At 52.9% G+C, this 16,982-nt stretch overlaps 3 protein-coding genes across 3 annotated transcripts; 1 reads left to right on the forward strand and 2 right to left on the reverse strand.

The window, feature by feature from the left end:
- The first annotated feature begins 4,074 nt into the window (after window positions 1-4,074).
- Window positions 4,075-5,007, forward strand: LOC102461340 (olfactory receptor 13G1-like). The gene has a single exon (XM_006110222.3). It carries the CDS (start codon window positions 4,078-4,080, stop codon window positions 5,005-5,007), a length of 930 nt encoding a protein of 309 aa, XP_006110284.3. The 5' UTR covers window positions 4,075-4,077.
- A 3,115-nt stretch (window positions 5,008-8,122) lies between these two features.
- On the reverse strand, window positions 8,123-10,815 carry LOC102461101 (olfactory receptor 11G2-like; the record flags this gene model as incomplete). Its single annotated transcript, XM_006110221.3, has 2 exons — window positions 8,123-9,046; window positions 10,792-10,815. Coding segments are annotated over 2 exons (948 nt in total), but the record flags the coding sequence as incomplete, so codon positions are not given.
- Window positions 10,816-15,717: 4,902 nt separating this feature from the next.
- Window positions 15,718-16,477, reverse strand: LOC142821176 (olfactory receptor 11H12-like). Its single transcript, XM_089774382.1, has one exon. It carries the CDS (start codon window positions 16,475-16,477, stop codon window positions 15,917-15,919), a length of 561 nt encoding a protein of 186 aa, XP_089630508.1. The 3' UTR covers window positions 15,718-15,916.
- Between the last annotated feature and the right edge of the window lie 505 nt (window positions 16,478-16,982).

Consider the following 16,982-nt stretch of genomic DNA (forward strand, 5'->3'; position numbering starts at 1 on the left):
ATACAACAGACAGGACAACTTCTGATGGCACTGAGTGTTGTCTTCTTTCTCCACCAGCCCTGTGCAGTCAGTAGGGCAGATGGCAAGCTGGTGGAAATGTGCTTCATTCCATCAAAGTCCCCAGGCCAGATTGCCAAGAGGCATCAGTTCACACAGCACCTTCAAAACCAATGGAACAGCCCAACAATGCTTTGTTAATTTGGCTCAGTTGCACAACAGTAGCCAGAGAGATGTGCTGGTGTCCCTGTGTGCAAAGCCTGAAGCTAATGTGGCTGTTGAGATATGAATGAGAGCCAGGTTTGGTTGACACAGAAATCCTGTGTAGGACAGACAAGCCCTATTGAGATCCAGATCAGATTGAATTTTCCAGAGGTACCAATGACAAAGGGGGAATCTCTGAACTTGAAAAGGCTCCATTTACCATCGATCACTTCAAGACATGTGGAGACCACGACTACACTGACCTATCTATTGGCGCTGCTGCAGTTGATGAAGCAGCAGTTAATTTAGTGGGGCTAATTAAGACCTGCTATATCAATGGGACAGCACTTTCCAATATTCCATGTGCCCCAAAAGAGTCAGGGAGGGCAAGTAGAGAGCATCTCCCAATGACAAAGCACAGTAAGTCAACCTAAGCTACGTCCACTCCAGTTACGTTATTCATGTAACTGGAGTAGCATAATTTTGGTCAATGTACTGCCAGTAGTATAGACAACAAGGCCATAGGTTATGAGTAAACTCCTTGACTTCAGTAGACCATTCATGTGCTTAAAGAGAAGCAGATAAATTCTTGGATCAGGGCCTTAAGTGTGATCTACAGTTGTGGTGTCATTATGCTTAGGGAAACCCTTTGTGTATGTAGAGACACACCCTCTGTGACCCTTCTTTCTTATACAAGTTACACAAGTTTCTTACACAAGCTATGCAATGCCCCTCTGAAGTAGCAAGTTACTACTCTTGAACTTCTCCATGATGGCTTGAAGAAACCATCTCTTTCCATCACACTGCCATCCTGACCTTGTCTTTAGGAGGGGTCCCTGCTATCTTTGGGAAGTGTGTTTTTTCACAATATCACTGTACCACATCATTCTAGTACCATCCCCCGGGATGTGTTTGTGGGACTGCCTGAGGAATGGGCGTCTTTCTGCCACAATGGCCCAGCTCTTTCCAGGTTCTGTGAACTTACAAGCATGTTTTATCACAGGGCTTGACTTCTGCTCACAGCCTCACTTTGGCCAACTTTTCTTTATACATGCAGGGCCTGACAGCTATTTTAGCTCAGGCCTCCTCCTCCACATTTGGGCACCTAAAATGTGTTTCTCGCGAACTTCTAGACATCGAAGGCCATTGAAACCAATGAGTGCTGGGTACATAGTTAGTTGATTTCAAGAAATCCCACTAGGAACCTGAATTCCGTGAAACATTTGACCCAAGGTACCTTAGTCCAACTAGAATAACATCAGAAGAAGTGGGTTGTGCCCACAAAAACTCTTGATACCACCTACGTGTTTTGTTAGTCTTCAAGGTGCTGCAAGACTCTTCATTGGTTTTTAAGTGTCAACAGATCACAACTGCTGTCAATGGGTCCTGATCCCATTACCATCAATCAGCAGTGTCCAGGAGATATGTTCCTGCCACTACGAAATGTCACCCTGCCATTGAAGTTCATGTGCCACAATATCAATGCATGTCTTGTGATGTGCACAGATCTGCCAAAATGTTTGCCCTGGGGGCCGGGTGTAGAGGAAGCCATGGAGGTGAGAACCAGGAGAACTCTGGGAAATCCCTATTGTGTGGGGAAAGGAAAGTTTTTGCTGATGGCCACTTTGATCTCCTTACTGTCCAGGCCTCTTTCACTGGGCTTCATGCTTCAGGGGATCTCCTTTCTACTGCACAAAACCGATCGTCAGTAAAAAATGAGACTTCTCTACTATTTTCTTTGAAACCTATGTCCTATCATCTATCTATTCCCACATATCTGTCTGTCCACATACCCTATCTATCTACCTATCTATCTATCTATCTATCTATCTATCTATCTATCTATCTATCTATCTATCTATCTATCTATCTATCTATCTATCCCCATACAACTCCTCTATTTATCTATTTATGTATTTATCTGTCTGTGTGTCTGTCATCTGTCTGTTTCTCTTTCTATCCATCCATCCATCCATCCATCTCTCTCTCTCCCCTCATTATTTCAGTGTCTCTCCAAGGACTCTGGCATCCTGTTCATGATACTGAAGCTGACACAAGCAATTAAAACACAGGAGCAGCACCTCCTTTAGATAAGGAAGGTCTAAAGGAGCTATCAGGTGCCTCCCCCGGCGGCAGGAATGGGGGGTTATTTAAGGACTGTGGTGCGGATCGTTCACTGAGGGAGTGCATGGGGTCCTTCCCAGCAGTAGGGGAGATGTTCTTCGGCCCATGTTCTGTGGGTCAGGCAAGACCATTGTAATGGCTCCTCTGGCATCTTCGAGCGTCTGAAGGGCTGGGCCGGCTGAAACAACAAATATTTATTTCCAGACGGCAGCCTTCTAAGAGCACAAGCGCGCTCCTCCCAGCTGTGCCGATTTTGTGCTGTGTGAGATACTAGAAGAGCTAAGGAGACTGAGCCCTTTCCACATTCCCAGTGCATGAAAGGTAAATTGCGCGCCATCATTCATTGGATGGCCGGCCAAGTGTTAGGACTGAGCTTTCGTTCCAATTATAGCATGTTGTGCAATAGAGATGAACTGATGGATGTTCTTCCACATATTTCATTTGACCCCTTGGGGGCAGGGTTACCCTTCATTGACTGACTTTCTCTTTCTTTCTTTCTTTCTTTCTTTCTTTCTTTCTTTCTTTCTTTCTTTCTTTCTTTCTTTCTTTCTTTCTTTCTTTCTTTCTTTCTTTCTTTCTTTCAACACTGCTCTCCCTCTTTCTTTCTGCATGGTCATCACGCAATATGTATATTGTGTTGTATCTACAGACACATATTACCTATATTGATTTGCTTTGGGATTTCTGGACGTGTTATGTAGATACCGTGGAATTTATAATTATTTGTTTGAAGTATTTTTAAATAGCTAACTCAGCTTTCAATACGTAGAGCTAAATCATGCTCTTTATTATGATTTCTTTATAAAACATAAAAGCTCTTCTATAGATTCATAATAGCTGGCTAGAGAGATAGATCAGGAAAGCAGAAAGACTCAGCCAACATGCTGAGTCAATTTGTACAGACTGGGATTTCTTGTCAAAGGGGTTTGGTGACTAATTGCTTAGGCTCCCTGAGATATCCTAGCTTATATCACTTGCTCCAATATTTGATCAATGTAGAGGAAATATTTTTGTTCTCCCTTCTCAGTGACATGGGGTCTGATTTTCCGCTCACTGCCCTGGAGGGGTAAAGCATGAATTAACCAACAATGAAGTGGCTGGAAATTATCGATTTAAAACACAGAAGGAAAGGTGTATTTTTTAAACCTGGGAGGGTAATAAGCACAGTGACAATTTGGCAAGTGTCATGGTAGTATCTCTATCAGTGGTAAATTCTAACTCAAGATTATCTTTTCCCTAAAAGTTGGTCCCGGTAAATTATTTTGGGGGAAGTTCTTGGGTTACACAAGGGATCAGACACATGGTCACCTGGGTCTCTTCTGGCTCTTCTTCCTCTACAAAGTGCTACTTGAAATTCACTCTAGTGCCTTCATTGTGTCGTGTATACTGTTAAAACATGCAGGTGTCATGTGCCGCATTCTTATCTCCCCTCTGATGATGTCACATTCATCTCACTGTGGTTACTTTCTGGTTTACACTAGGTCCTGCAGAGTCCATGGGTCAGCTGTTATGAAGTCCATCCACCTGTTGGTTGGGAAGATGCTTTAGTCCAACTCAAGTTGGGCCAGCTGTGATGAAGTGGTGCGTGGGATTGGAATCCATCGGTCAGAGCCCCTGCTGGGGCACACGGGCGTAGCCTCATTGGAGGCCCATGGACCAGACTCCTTAGAACTGCTCCAGGTTCCATCCGCTGCAGGCCTGGCCGAGTGAGCTGACTTTTGTCGACTGGTGAGGAGTAGCAGAGATTTGGAAATGAAGAACCGATCCTCTGTTACCGAGTTCGTCCTGCTGGGTCTGTCCAGCCTCCCTGAACACCAGATGTTACTCTTTGTGGTGTTCATCTTTCTCTACATGGCCTCCCTTGCTGGGAACATCCTGATAGTTCTCACTGTCATGACCAGCCACAACCTTCACACCCCCATGTATTTCTTGCTCATCAACTTGTCCTTGATCAACCTCTTGTCCAGCTCAGTGTCCATCCCCAAATTGCTGCACAACCTGCTAGAGGGGAGGAAGACCATCGACTTTGCAGGATGCATTGCCCAGATCTACCTCTTCACGTGGACGCTGGGAAGCGAAGCTCTGGTCCTCGCTGCGATGGCCTTTGACCGCTACGTTGCTGTCTGCCATCCTCTGCATTACACCCTCATCATCAGGAAGGAGGTTTGGGTTGGGTTAATCGTTGGTGTGTGGACAGCTGGGCTGGCCAATTCGGCCGTCCACACCGGCCTTGTGCTCCAGCTCTCCTTCTGTGGCTCGAACATCATCAACCATTTCTTCTGTGAACTGCTGCCTGTGGTACAGCTCTCCTGCTCTGACACCAGCCTCAACGAAGCCCTAACTTTTCTGTCTGATGCCGTCTTCGGCCTGGGGAGCTGCGTGGTCACTTTGACATCCTACTGCTTCATCCTGAGAACCATCCTCAAGATCCGCTCCAGAGAAGGCAAGAAGAAAGCCTTCTCCACCTGCTCCTCCCATCTCATAGTGGTCAGCCTGTACTACTCCACCGCTGTTTACAGCTACATACACCCCTCTGCGGCCCACTCTCTGGACAGAGACAAGGCAATTGCTGTCCTGTACTCAGTTATAACCCCAGCACTCAACCCCATTGTATACTCCCTGAGAAACAAAGAGGTCAAAGAGGCTCTCACAAAACTGATAAAAAGGCTTGAGCTACATTGACTAGAATAATATCTATCTATCTATCTATCTATCTATCTATCTATCTATCTATCTATCTATCTATCTATCTATCTATCTATCTATCTATCTATCCCCACACATCCCCTCTATCTATCTATTTATCTGTTTGTCTGCCTGTCTGTATGTCTATCCATCCCCATACTCTATATCTGTCTATCTATTTATCTATCTATCCACCCCCTCTCTCTCTATTACCCCCTCCCCCTCTCTCTCTCCCCAACCCCCATCTATCTATCTATCTATCTATCTATCTATCTATCTATCTATCTATCTATCTATCTATCTATCTATCTAGTGCTGGTCAACATATTAATACATGATTTGGAAAGAGAGGTAAAAAGGGAGGTGGAAAAGTTTGCAGACAATTCAAAATGACACAAATTAGTTAAATCCAAAGCCGGTTGTGAAGGGTAACGAAAGGATCTCAGGAAACTAGGTGACTTGAACAAGAAAATGAAAGTTTACATTCAAGGCTTGCAAATACAAAGAAATGCAGAGTAGAAAACATAATCCCAACTATACATACAAAATGGTAGTTTAGTATTAGCCCTGTAAGAAAGATACCTTGGAGTCATCATGGACTCCAAGATCGACAAAAGCTTCAGTTCTCTGAAAACATCCACTCAATGTGCAGTGTCAGTCAAAAAAGCTAATAGAATGGTAGGAAAGGGATAGATAGTATCATCATGCCCAACTAGAATGCCTTGGTACACCCACGTTTTCAATACTGCATGCAGACCTGGTTACCACATTTCATAGAATCACAGAATCCTAGGGCTGGAAGGAACCTCAGGAGTCATTGAGTCCAGCCCCCTTCCCAAGGCAGGACCAACCCCAACTCAATCATCCCAGCCAGGGCTTTGTCAAGACAGGACTGAAAACACCACTAGGGAACCCATCCCAGTGCTGCCCCACTCTCCTAGGGAAATAATTTTTCCTAATATCCAACCTGGACCTCCCCCACTGCAACTTGAGACCATTGGTCCTTCTTCTGGCATCTGCCCCCACTGAGAACAGCCTCTCTCCAGTATCTTTGGAACCCCCCTTCAGGTAGTTGAAGGCTGCTCTCAAATCCCCCCTCACTCTTCTCTGCAGACTAAACAGACCCAACTCCCTCAGTCTCTCATCAGAAGTCATGTGCTCCAGCCCCCTCATCATCTTGGTCACTCTCTCCTGGACCCTCTCCAATGTGTCCACATCCTTTCTATAGTGGGACACAATACTCCAGATGTGGCCTCACCAGAGCTGAATAAAGGGGAATAATCACTTCTGTAGTTCTGCTGGAAATGTTCCTCCTTAATGCAACCTAATATGCCATTCGCCTTCTTGGCTACAAGGGTCCCTGTTGATTCATGTCCAGCTTCTCATCCACTGGAATCCATGGGTCCTTTTCTACAGAACTGCTACTTAGCCATTCGGTCCACAGCCTGTAACAATGTTTGGGATTCTTCCCTCCCAAGTGCAGGATGCTGCACTTGTCTTTGTTGAACCTCATCAGATTTCTTTTGGCCCAATCCTCCAATTTGTCTAAGTCACTCTGGACCCTATCCCTGCCCTCCAGCATATCTACCTCTCCCCTTAGCATAGTGTCATCCGCAAACTTGCTGAGGGTGCAATCCATCCCCTCATCCAGGTCATTAATAAACATGTTGAACCAAACTGTTGCTAAAACTGACCCTTGAGGATCTCCACTTGATACCACCCCACAACCTGACATTGAGCTGTTGATCACTACCTGTTGGGCCCGACAATCTAGCCAGCTTTCTATCCATCTAGTCCATTTTCCAGTCCATACCTCCTTAACTTGCTGGCTAGAACGTTGTGGGAGACTATATCAAACGCTTTGCTAAAGTCAAGGTATATCACATCCAATAATTTCAGAAAAGATGTATCAGTATTCGACCAAGAAGGGAGAAGAGAAGCATGATTGGGGGCAAGGAACAGATTTCATCTGAGGAGAAATTAACAAGCCTGGGACTTTTCAGCTTGGAAAAGAGATGTGTAAAGGGGGGATATGACAAAGGGTTATAAAATCTTACGGGAAGTGAATGAGGAAATTTTATTTACATCTTCACACAAGAGACGAAGAAATTCAGGGAGGGTTGGCTCTGGCATGCATGCTATGATTTGATTGGGTGTGCTATGTAACCATTTGTTCCCAGGGTCCTGCAAAGGCCCCTGTCTAAGCCCCAGTGCAGCACGTGGGAAACTCGGGGCCTCTCATTGTGCCTGTTTTACACCTGGGGAAACTGAGGCAAAGGGCAGATTATATGACTTGTGGGGTCCTGGCCCCTTCACACCAATGGGGCCATGGCTCATTTACACCAGCTGGGACCCTGGCCCAGTGACTCCAATGAGTCCATGGACAATTTGCAGCAGGTGGGGCTCTCGCTCATTAGCTCTCTGGGGGCAGTGGGGTGGAGTGGTTAGAGCAGGGAGGGAGGGGCTGTCAGACCCCTGGGACCCAGCTCTGGGGGGGATGTGGCAAAGTAGGACCCAGTGGGTGGGAGCCGTGGGGTTGGGTGTCTGGACACCGGGGTTCAAGTTCAAAGCAAGCAGGGGCCTGCACGTCGGCCGGCCTCAGGGCAGTAGCTCTACTGTCTCATCCCCTTTGGGCTGCGTCCGTGGGGCAGGAGCTGGGGTGCTGGTGCTGCCCTGGTGGTGGAAGAGTCAGGGGGTCCAAGCACACAAATACAACGTCCCCCACAGCTGCACACGTCTCAGTCCCTACACACCCATGGGTGGGTGTTGCTGGACGGCAGGGAAGGGGGGAGCTCACACTGATCCAGGGACCATCTGCAAACACAGCAGCACAAAACAGGCAGGGGGCAAGCCGGCCTCCCCGCACACGCACTCGGCTTGGTGCACTGCCCCCTGCAAACCCGCTCTGAGCTGGGCTCCTGGCCCCAGCAAGGACACACACACACCTCCTCTGTGCAGGGGCTGGAGCCTCAGGAACTGGTCATGTCACAGTGACCACAACAGCTCACACAAAATGCCATGTGTGTGTAAGAGCCCCCATGGCAGTAGGGCCCATCCCCATGTCACCGTCGCCCCTGCCAGTCCTGGCAGACGGGGGTCACCGCAGAGCCCCCTAACGCTCCCCCAGCAGGGTCCTCCTCAGAGCCTCCTTCATCTCCTTGTTCCTCAGGCTGTAGATCAGCGGGTTGAGCAGCGGGGTCCCCACCGTGTAGAACAGCGTCACCACCTTCCCGCTGGTCCCGGAGGCCGTGGGGATGGCGTAGTTCACCATGACGGAGCCGTAGTACAGGCCCACGATGACCAGGTGGGAGGTGCAGGTGGAGAAGGCCTTGTGCCGCCCGGCCCCTGAGGGCAGCCTCAGCACGGCCCTGATAACGAGCCCGTAGGAGGCCAGGATGAAGGAGATGGTGGTGAAGAGCATGAGGGAGGCCATGTTGGCACAGAACTGACCGGCCCAGTGAGCTGGGGAGCAGGAGGCAGCCAGCAACGGGCCTGGGTCACAGACAAAATGGTCCAGGGTGTCGGGGCTGCAGAAAGAGAGCCGGGAGATGAGGCCGATGGGCGCTATGAACCACAGGAAGCCAACAAGCCAGCAGGAGGCGACCATGGTCCAGCAGAGTGGAGGGGACATGAGGACGGGGTAGCGCAGAGGCTGGCAGATGGCCAGGTACCGGTCCAGGGCCATGGCCGCGAGGAAGAGACATTCGGTGGCCCCCGTGGAGAAGAAGAAGTAGAACTGCAGGAAGCAGGCGTGGAAGGAGATGGGGAGGCCGGGGTGCAGCAGGTCGCAGAGCATCCGGGGCGCGGTGGCGGTGACGTAGCAGATCTCCAGCCAGGAGAAGCTCCCCAGCAGGATGTACATGGGCAGGCGCTGGAGGCGGGGGTCCCGCAGCACGGCCCACACGATGCAGAAGTTCCCCACCACGGTGGCGGCATAGGCTAAGGAGAGCAGGGCACAGAGGAGCTCCCGGCTCTGCCGGCCCAGGGAGGGGAAACCCAGCAGGATGAAGTGGGTCACTGGGGTGGTAGGATTCAACTCTACAAACCATCGTTACATGGGAAATGGATGTTTGAGTCAGTGGGTAATTATAGTATTTATTTATTATTTTGTTTTCTATTAGTGAGGTGACCTCCGGGAGCCCCCATCACACCCCAGAACCTCATGGTGCCACGTGTTGCACAGACACAGAGGGAAAAGCTATAGCTTGGCCTATCCGCCTTACCCCCTATATTTTCCAAACTGATTAAAATGAGACATTGAGTCCCAGTTCCCATTGAGTGTCAGACTCAGAACTTAAAATTGCTCATTTCATTCTGTACAAATTCCTAGATAGGTTTGGCATGTGGCGTTCATAACTATCTTATAATTTCTATTAATATAAAAAGCTACCTAAGAGAGCAATTCATCATTTTAATTAAAATGAATTAATAACTGCCTGTGCTATCCATTCTAGCTTCAATTTAAACAAACAAAAACCCACAAATAGATAATTACATTTTATTTTAATATCAGTTGTGAATAAAATAATAAGCGAAGAATTTGATATTACATTCATTGCAATGTCCAGTGGAAACATTTACCTACTGTTACTAATAAAAAACACAAATGGTCCTGAAGCACCTTAGAGGCTAAGAGAAAATGAAGATAATATCATGAGCCTTTGTGGGTGCCCAAGAAAGCTCTTGATACAATTTAGACAATGTTTGTTAGTCTCTAAGGTGCTGCGGGACAATTTGTTATTTTTTAAGTTTGTTTCGGTAACAGACTAACAAGGCTATCCCTCGGAGATTTTAATACTAATAAGTTAGACATTAACAGTTGGTGCAGATAATATAGGTTTTCCCCCAGTGTCCTCATCACTGTACACGTTAAATTACTATAGTCTAATGTTAATTCCTCGATTAGATCAAAACCTTAACTAAGTACATATGAAGCTGGTCTCCAGTTTCGTTAGAAATGTTACATTCATAACTACATAGCATATGAATTCCTAGCATGCTTGCAATAATTAATGACAATACAGTCCTGTTTTTCATTGTCAAAGGAAATTGGGAATTCAATATTACTTTTGTCCACATTTGATTAAAATATTAAATGAATGACCACATTTTGTAATATTTTCAGGATTAGATAAATATCCTAACTTCGTAACGATATACTGTATTTCCTAGAGATGGCTGAAATATTAAGCTGATATGTATACAAATGTCTTCATTTCATTAAACATTCAATTAATAACTCGACATATTTTTAGATTTGGTTAAAATATTACATTCCTGGTTCTATTGTGTTTTTACATCGAGCACCAGCTGAAATATTGAGCGAACAGTTCTACACCAATTAAATTTCAAGCCTTGGTTAAATATCAAGCTCAGAGCAGTGTGTTGTACTTATTTCTGGTTTACAATCAATTTGTAAGATTCAAAAAGGGAGACTTGATTCCAGTTGGTAGCTGGTATGAAGGGAAATGCACCCAAGGTCTGTCCTGGGGCCGGTTTGTTCAACATCTTTATTAATGCCCTGGAGGAGGGGATGGATTGCACCCTCAGCAAGTTCACAGATAACACTAAGCTGCCGGGAGAGGTAGATACACTGGAGGGCAGGGATAGGGTACAGGGTGACCTAGACACATTGGAGGGTTGGGCCAAGAGAAATCTGACGAGGTTCAACAAGGACAAGTGCAGAGTCCTGCACATGGGACGGAAGAATCCCAAACATAGTTACAGGCTGGGGACTGACTGGCTAAGTATCAGTTCTGCAGAAAAGGACCTGGGGGTTACAGTGGATGAGAAGCTGGAGATGAGTCACCAGGGCGCCCTTGTAGCCAAGAAGGGGATAGGAATACTGGGTTGCATTAAGAGGAGTATTGCCAGCAGATCTAGAGTAGTGATTGTTTCACTTTATTTGGCTCTGGTGAAGCCACATCTGGAGTGTGTCCAATTCTAGGCCCCCCATTACAGAAAGGACGTGGACACTTGGGCTGTGTCCAGTAGAAACTCTGAAAATGATGAGGGGGATGGAGCGCATGACCTTCAAGGGGAGACTGAGGGATTTGCAGAAGAGCAGAGTGAGGGGGGATTTGAGAGCAGCCTGCAACTTCCTGAGAAGGAGGGTTCCAAAGAGGCTGGAGAGAGGCTGTTCTCAGTGGTGGCAAATGACAGAACAAGGAGCAATGAGCTCACTTTGCACGGAGGGAGGTCTGGGTTGGATATTAGGAAAAACTATTTCCCATGGCGGGTGGGGAAGCGCTGGGATGGGTTCCCGAGGGAGGGGTGGAGTCTCCCTCCCTAGAGGTGTTTAAGTCCCGTCTTGACCAAGCCCTGGCTGGGTTGATTTAGTTGGGTTGGTCCTGCCTTGGGCCAGGAGCTGGACTTGTTGACTCCTGAGGTCTCTGCCCACCCTGGGATTCTGGGAACGCTAAATCTGCAGCCAGTGTCTGTGTTTCCGGAGGTGACTGCCCTGGCCCCACTCGCATTGTGGGCTGCAGACAACCCTGGGGCAGTCCGGTCTGAGCATCGCAGGGCAGAGACAGGGCACCCCGAGTCTCTTGGTGGCGCTGACCCGCACAGGCGTTGCCAAGGGCTTTGTGCTCCTTGCTTCCCAAGGCCAGTGCCCCCGAAGTGTGGTGTAGCCTTGTTCTCTCCATGACACTGACACAGGCCGAGTCCCCCCTCTGGGCCCGGGCTGGAGCCAGGCACTCTGGTGCGAGTGTGGGGCTGGCAGCCAGCACTGCTGGGCTCGCTCCCTGGCTCTGGGAGGTGAAGGAGCCAGTGGGGTAAAGCGTGGGGCTGGGCTCAGGACTGCTCAGCTCTAGGCTTGGCTCCAAGGGGCAGGGGCTGGTGGTTTGGGGGCACAGAGCCCTGGGACTCAGGACATCTGGGTTCTATTCCTGGCATGAGGACGGGGGGCGGTGGAAGGGAACCACAGAACCGGAGGCCAGGCGAGATCCCCGGCCGTCCAGCACAGCCCACGATGCCCCCCAGCTTTGCTCACTGCCCATCCCACCCAAAGGAGGAGCAGGTCCCAGCCCACAGGGAACATGGCTTCCGCTGGCCCCAGGCAGGGAAGAGGGGGGCCGAGACCCCCGCAAGGCAGAGAGAAGGTTTGGAAGATGCTCCCAGCTCAGCTTGGTGGGGGGCCAGCCTCACACGCTGCAGGGGACGGTGAAACCCGCCCCCCAAGCTCACTGCCTGTCTGAACTGGGGGAAATTCCTGCCCCAGCCCAGGTCCCCCTGAGACTCGGGGCCCATGCGGAGGCCCCTGACAGACGAGCAGGAGACAGGGTCTCCCCTCTGGCTCACCCACCCGCAAGGGCCTTGGAGGGAGGAGGTTAAAACTCAGGGGCTGGCGAAGGGACGTCCCTGCCGATGGGGCTGCACCCTGAAGCATGCGCATAGGAACATGGCCCATGGAACTGGCCATGAGTCCGGGGGCTGGGCCCTGCCGCCCGCCAGCCCCAGCAGCCCCCTCACCCATTTCTCTGCCTGGCTCTGCAAACAAATAGCACCCTGTGGCCTCGGACGGCCAGAGACCTCCAGCCCGTCCCCAGCCGGGCCATGTGCCTGCCGGGTTGGGGCAGGGGCAGGACAGAGCCGGGGCCGCTGCGTGTGAACCCACCTGGCTGGGAGGTCGCTCTGCATCTCTGCTGGGAGGGGCTGGGCCAGGGGCTGATATCTGCTCTCCAGCACTGGGGCTCTGGGACCCGGGCTCGGGAGCGAGGGGGCAGCCAGAGCAGGGCGGGAAGCCAAGAGGTTTGTGGGCACCCAGAGGAGCACCAAGGAGCAAGGCCAGCCCCTCCACACAGGCCAATCACAGCCGGGGCCGGCAATGTGGAGGCAGCGTCTGTCCCCTGGGACGTACCGGGCAGTCTCGCAACCTTCATTCCCTCCAGCAGCGCCGGACGGGCCTTCCCCTTGCACTGCTCCCTGGCGCCCCTCCCCAGAGCTGGCTGCATCTCACCACCCAGCAGCCACCTCACTGTGTGGCTGTTACACAGTGACCCCTCCCCAGAGCTGGCTGCGTCCCAGAGCCTGGCAGCCACCTCACCGTGCAGCTGTTACACAGTGACCTCTCCCCAGAGCTGGCTGCATTTCAGCGCCTGGCAGCCACCTCACTGTGCAGCTGTTACACAGTGACCTCTCCCCAGAGCTGGCTGCATCCCAGCGCCTGGCAGCCACCTCACCGTGCAGCTGTTACACCGTAACCCCTCCCAAGAGCTGGCTGCATCTCACCGCCCAGCAGCCACCTCACTGTGTGGCTGTTACACAGTGACCCCTCCCTAGAGCTGGCTGCATTTCAGCACCTGGTGGCCACCTCACCGTGCAGCTGTTACACAGTGACTCCTCCCCAGAGCTGGCTGCATCCCAGCGCCTGGCAGCCACCTCACCGTGCAGCTGTTACACCGTAACCCCTCCCAAGAGCTGGCTGCATCTCACCGCCCGGCAGCCACCTCACCGTGCGGCTGTTACACCTCAACCCCTCCCAAGAGCTGGCTGCATGTCGTACCCAGGGAGTGGAAGGGTGAAATGTTCGATGATCGCAGGCCTCCTGCCACCCTCGCTCTCGGGGTGGATTTTGTGTTTCTTCTTTGCTAATGCAAGCGAAGAGCAGAGCCCAAGAAGGGATCCCAGCATGTGGGCCCTGGACTCAGCCAGCACCTTGTTAACCATTGTCAGTAATGCACTGGCGGGTTGCTCGTTTCCCCACCTCCCTGGGTCCTGGGCCGAGGTGGGGCCTGGCAGGAGCATGCGGGGCTGGAAGTACTGGAGGGGTCTGGTTGTGGTGGCAGTGCACGGTGGGCTACGGGGGTCGTGGGGGTGTCTGGCAGGGCAGGGCCAGGCTGGGGGCGGTGAAGACTGCAGCCACTGGAGGGCAGGAGAGGTCCGAACATGGCGACCCACCTACAGAGAAGGGCTCAGGAACCCCGGGGTGAGGGCTGCATTGGGAGCTAAGGGCACAGAGGTTGGTGGGGTCGGGTGTGGGGTGCACACAGGGGCCTCCTTGAGATGAAGCAGGGCAGAGCCCTCTGTGTCCCTCGCCCTCAGCTTAAGCTGGTCCCACCCCCTGGCCCTGCCCCCGGACACCCCAAGAAACTGACTAGGGTTGGCAGGGGTGTGTCTCGACTCCATCCCTCTTTCGACAGAGGGATGTAAATTAGGCACTTGAAAATTGCAAATGAAGCCGGGATTTGAATTTCCCACACTTCATTTGCATAATTTCGAAAAAGCACCATGACGCACCTCAGCTCAGCTCCTTCATCGGCCTCGCCAGCGCCCAACTGGCCAGCGCCCAGAGCGAGACGCCTTCCCCCAGGCCTGGCACCCTGCTCGGTGCCATTCGCCGCGTGGCTGGCAGCCCCGCCTCCGAGCCGGACGGGCTGCACTCGCGCCCAGAGCTGGCACAGCCCAGGCAGGGCAGCGGCCCGCCAGCTAGACCGGGAGCCGGGGCGCCGGGGTCTCTCTGAGGGCAGTGGGGAGCAGCGGTTAGAGCAGGGATGGGGAGTGGATTTCTGGGTTAGCGTTTAAAGCCAGAGGAGGCCACCAGATCCCCGAGTGGGGGGACCAGACCCCAGGCCCCCGGCTACTGAAAGGTGACGGGAGAGAAGAGTCCCCATGGGCCTGCACAGGCAGGGCAGAGCCTGGAGGAGGAAGACCCCGCCGGCTGCCGCGGTCCCTGCCAGCCCTTCCCACGGCAGAGCCAGTCACCAGTGAGCCCCAGACACCTGAGCAAGAACCGGCCCGGCGAGCGGCTCTCTGCCCTGGCCACCCTCCCTCTCCGCCCAGCTTCGCAGGATCCCCGGCCTGACCCCTCCCGCTGCCCAGCTGGGCCCCAGAAGCAGGAGCTTTGACGACTTCAGACAGGAATTCAAAGGGCCTTTAATGGCTCCCCCCATCGCCAGAGACGCCAGCGGACAATCCCGCGCCTCGACTTGTCCAGCCAGGCCTGGTGCGCGAAGATGCGGGCACACCCGGGTCTCCTGTTCGGTGGTCGCTCCGGAACCAGACACCCCTCCTGGAGAGAGTCGTCTCCTGGCTGCCCCTGGCTGGGGGGGTGGGGCGGGGCCGGGGGGTGAGATCGGGGAGCGGACCCCGGGTCGGTCCTGGCTGGGAACGGGGAGCGTGGTCCATCACAAACAGGGCTTCCGGGCCCAGCGGTCACGCTCTTGTTGCTGCTCCTCGCTGAGCACAGGAACAAGCTTTTCCTCTCTGGCTCTGAGGGGGCGCACACTGATCTGGGGAACACAGCCACACAGACAGGGAAGAGATGCACACACACACACACACACACACACACACACAACTGTGCAAAAAAGGCAGAGATGTGAGGCAGCCTCCCTGCACTCAGGTGTGCTCACACACATGACCACACACAAAATGCAGAGAGATGTGAGACAACCTCACTGAACTCACACATACATGCACACATATAAACACACACACTAGAGTGGCACAAAAAGGGCAGAGATGTGAGCCAGCCTCTCTGCATACGCACGCACACACACACGCACAAACACACACACACGTGCACGCGTGAACTGCACCAAAAGGCACTTCTTGCATACACACATGCAAACACACACACTGCAGATGCACAAAAGGGCTAGGATGCGAGCCAGCCACACTTCACCCCCCCCCCCGTGACACACACATGAGCTGCCCAAAAAGGACAAGGATGCGAGCCAACCACATTTCAGTAACACACACACACACACACACACACACACACACACTTTCCTCCCCCAGCCCAACACCCCGCCGTGCTGCGGGAACAGCACCAAAGCAGGTCTCTGCCATGGGAGCGACTCAGGGGCCTCTGCCCCAGGCCGTGTGTGCTCCCCCCAAGCGGAGGGACCAGGACTCACCCCCTACTGCCGCCCGGCCGGCCCCACAGCCTGAGCAGAGCCTCCTACACCTTGCCCAGCAGGGTCCTCCTCAGCGCCTCCTTCATCTCCTTGTTGCGCAGGCTGTAGATCAGGGGGTTGAGCAGCGGGGTGGCCACGGCGTAGAAGAGGGTGGCCATCTTCCCGCTGCCCCCCACGGCGGAGGGGGTGATGTAGGTGACCATGCCGGAGACCCAGAAGAGGGTGATGACGGCCAGGTGGGAGGAGCAGGTGGAGAAGGCCTTGTGCCGCCCGGCCCCGGCAGGCAGCCTCAGCACGGCCCGCACGATGAGCCTGTAGGAGGCCAGGGTGAACAGGGCGGCGCCGAAGATGATGAGGGAGCTGAGCACGTAGCAGCTCAGCTCAGCCTGCGGCGCGGGGGCGCAGGAGGCGGCCAGCAGCGGGCCCGGGTCGCAGACGAAGTGGTCCAGGGTGAGGACGCAGAAGGAGAGCTGGGAGATGAGGACGACGGGCAGCACAAACCACAGGAAGCCGGTGAGCCAGCAGGAGGCCGCCAGCACCCAGCATCGGCGGGGGGACATGAGAATGGGGTAGCGCAGGGGCTGGCAGACGGCACACTGTCCCATGCCTGGTGTGCGGCACACAGAACGGCACACTGTCCCATGCCTGGCTGTGCGGCACACAGAACGGCACACTGTCCCATGCCTGGTGTGCGGCACACAGAACGGCACACTGTCCCATGCCTGGCTGTGCGGCACACAGAACGGCACACTGTCCCATGCCTGGTGTGCGGCACACAGAACGGCACACTGTCCCATGCCTGGTGTGCGGCACACAGAACGGCACACTGTCCCATGCCTGGTGTGCGGCACACAGAACGGCACACTGTCCCGTGCCTGGTGTGAGGCACACAGAACGGCACACTGTCCCATGCCTGGCTGTGCGGCACACAGAACGGCACACTGTCCCATGCCTGGTGTGCGGCACACAGAACGGCACACTGTCCCATGCCTGATGTGCGGCACACAGAACGGCACACTGTCCCATGCCTGGTGTGCGGCACACAGAACGGCACACTGTCCCATGCCTGGTGTGGGGCACACAGAACGGCACACTGTCCCATGCCTGGTG

This window comes from Pelodiscus sinensis, chromosome 30 (genome assembly GCF_052426305.1).
Source record: "Pelodiscus sinensis isolate ZL-2025 chromosome 30, ASM5242630v1, whole genome shotgun sequence".
NCBI lineage: Eukaryota > Metazoa > Chordata > Testudines > Trionychidae > Pelodiscus > Pelodiscus sinensis.

Excerpts from the sequence above, each read along its gene's own strand:
- LOC102461340 (XM_006110222.3), top strand. The coding sequence starts at position 4,078 with ATGAAGAACCGATCCTCTGTTACCGAGTTCGTCCTGCTGGGTCTGTCC.
- LOC142821176 (XM_089774382.1), bottom strand. The coding sequence starts at position 16,477 with ATGGGACAGTGTGCCGTCTGCCAGCCCCTGCGCTACCCCATTCTCATG.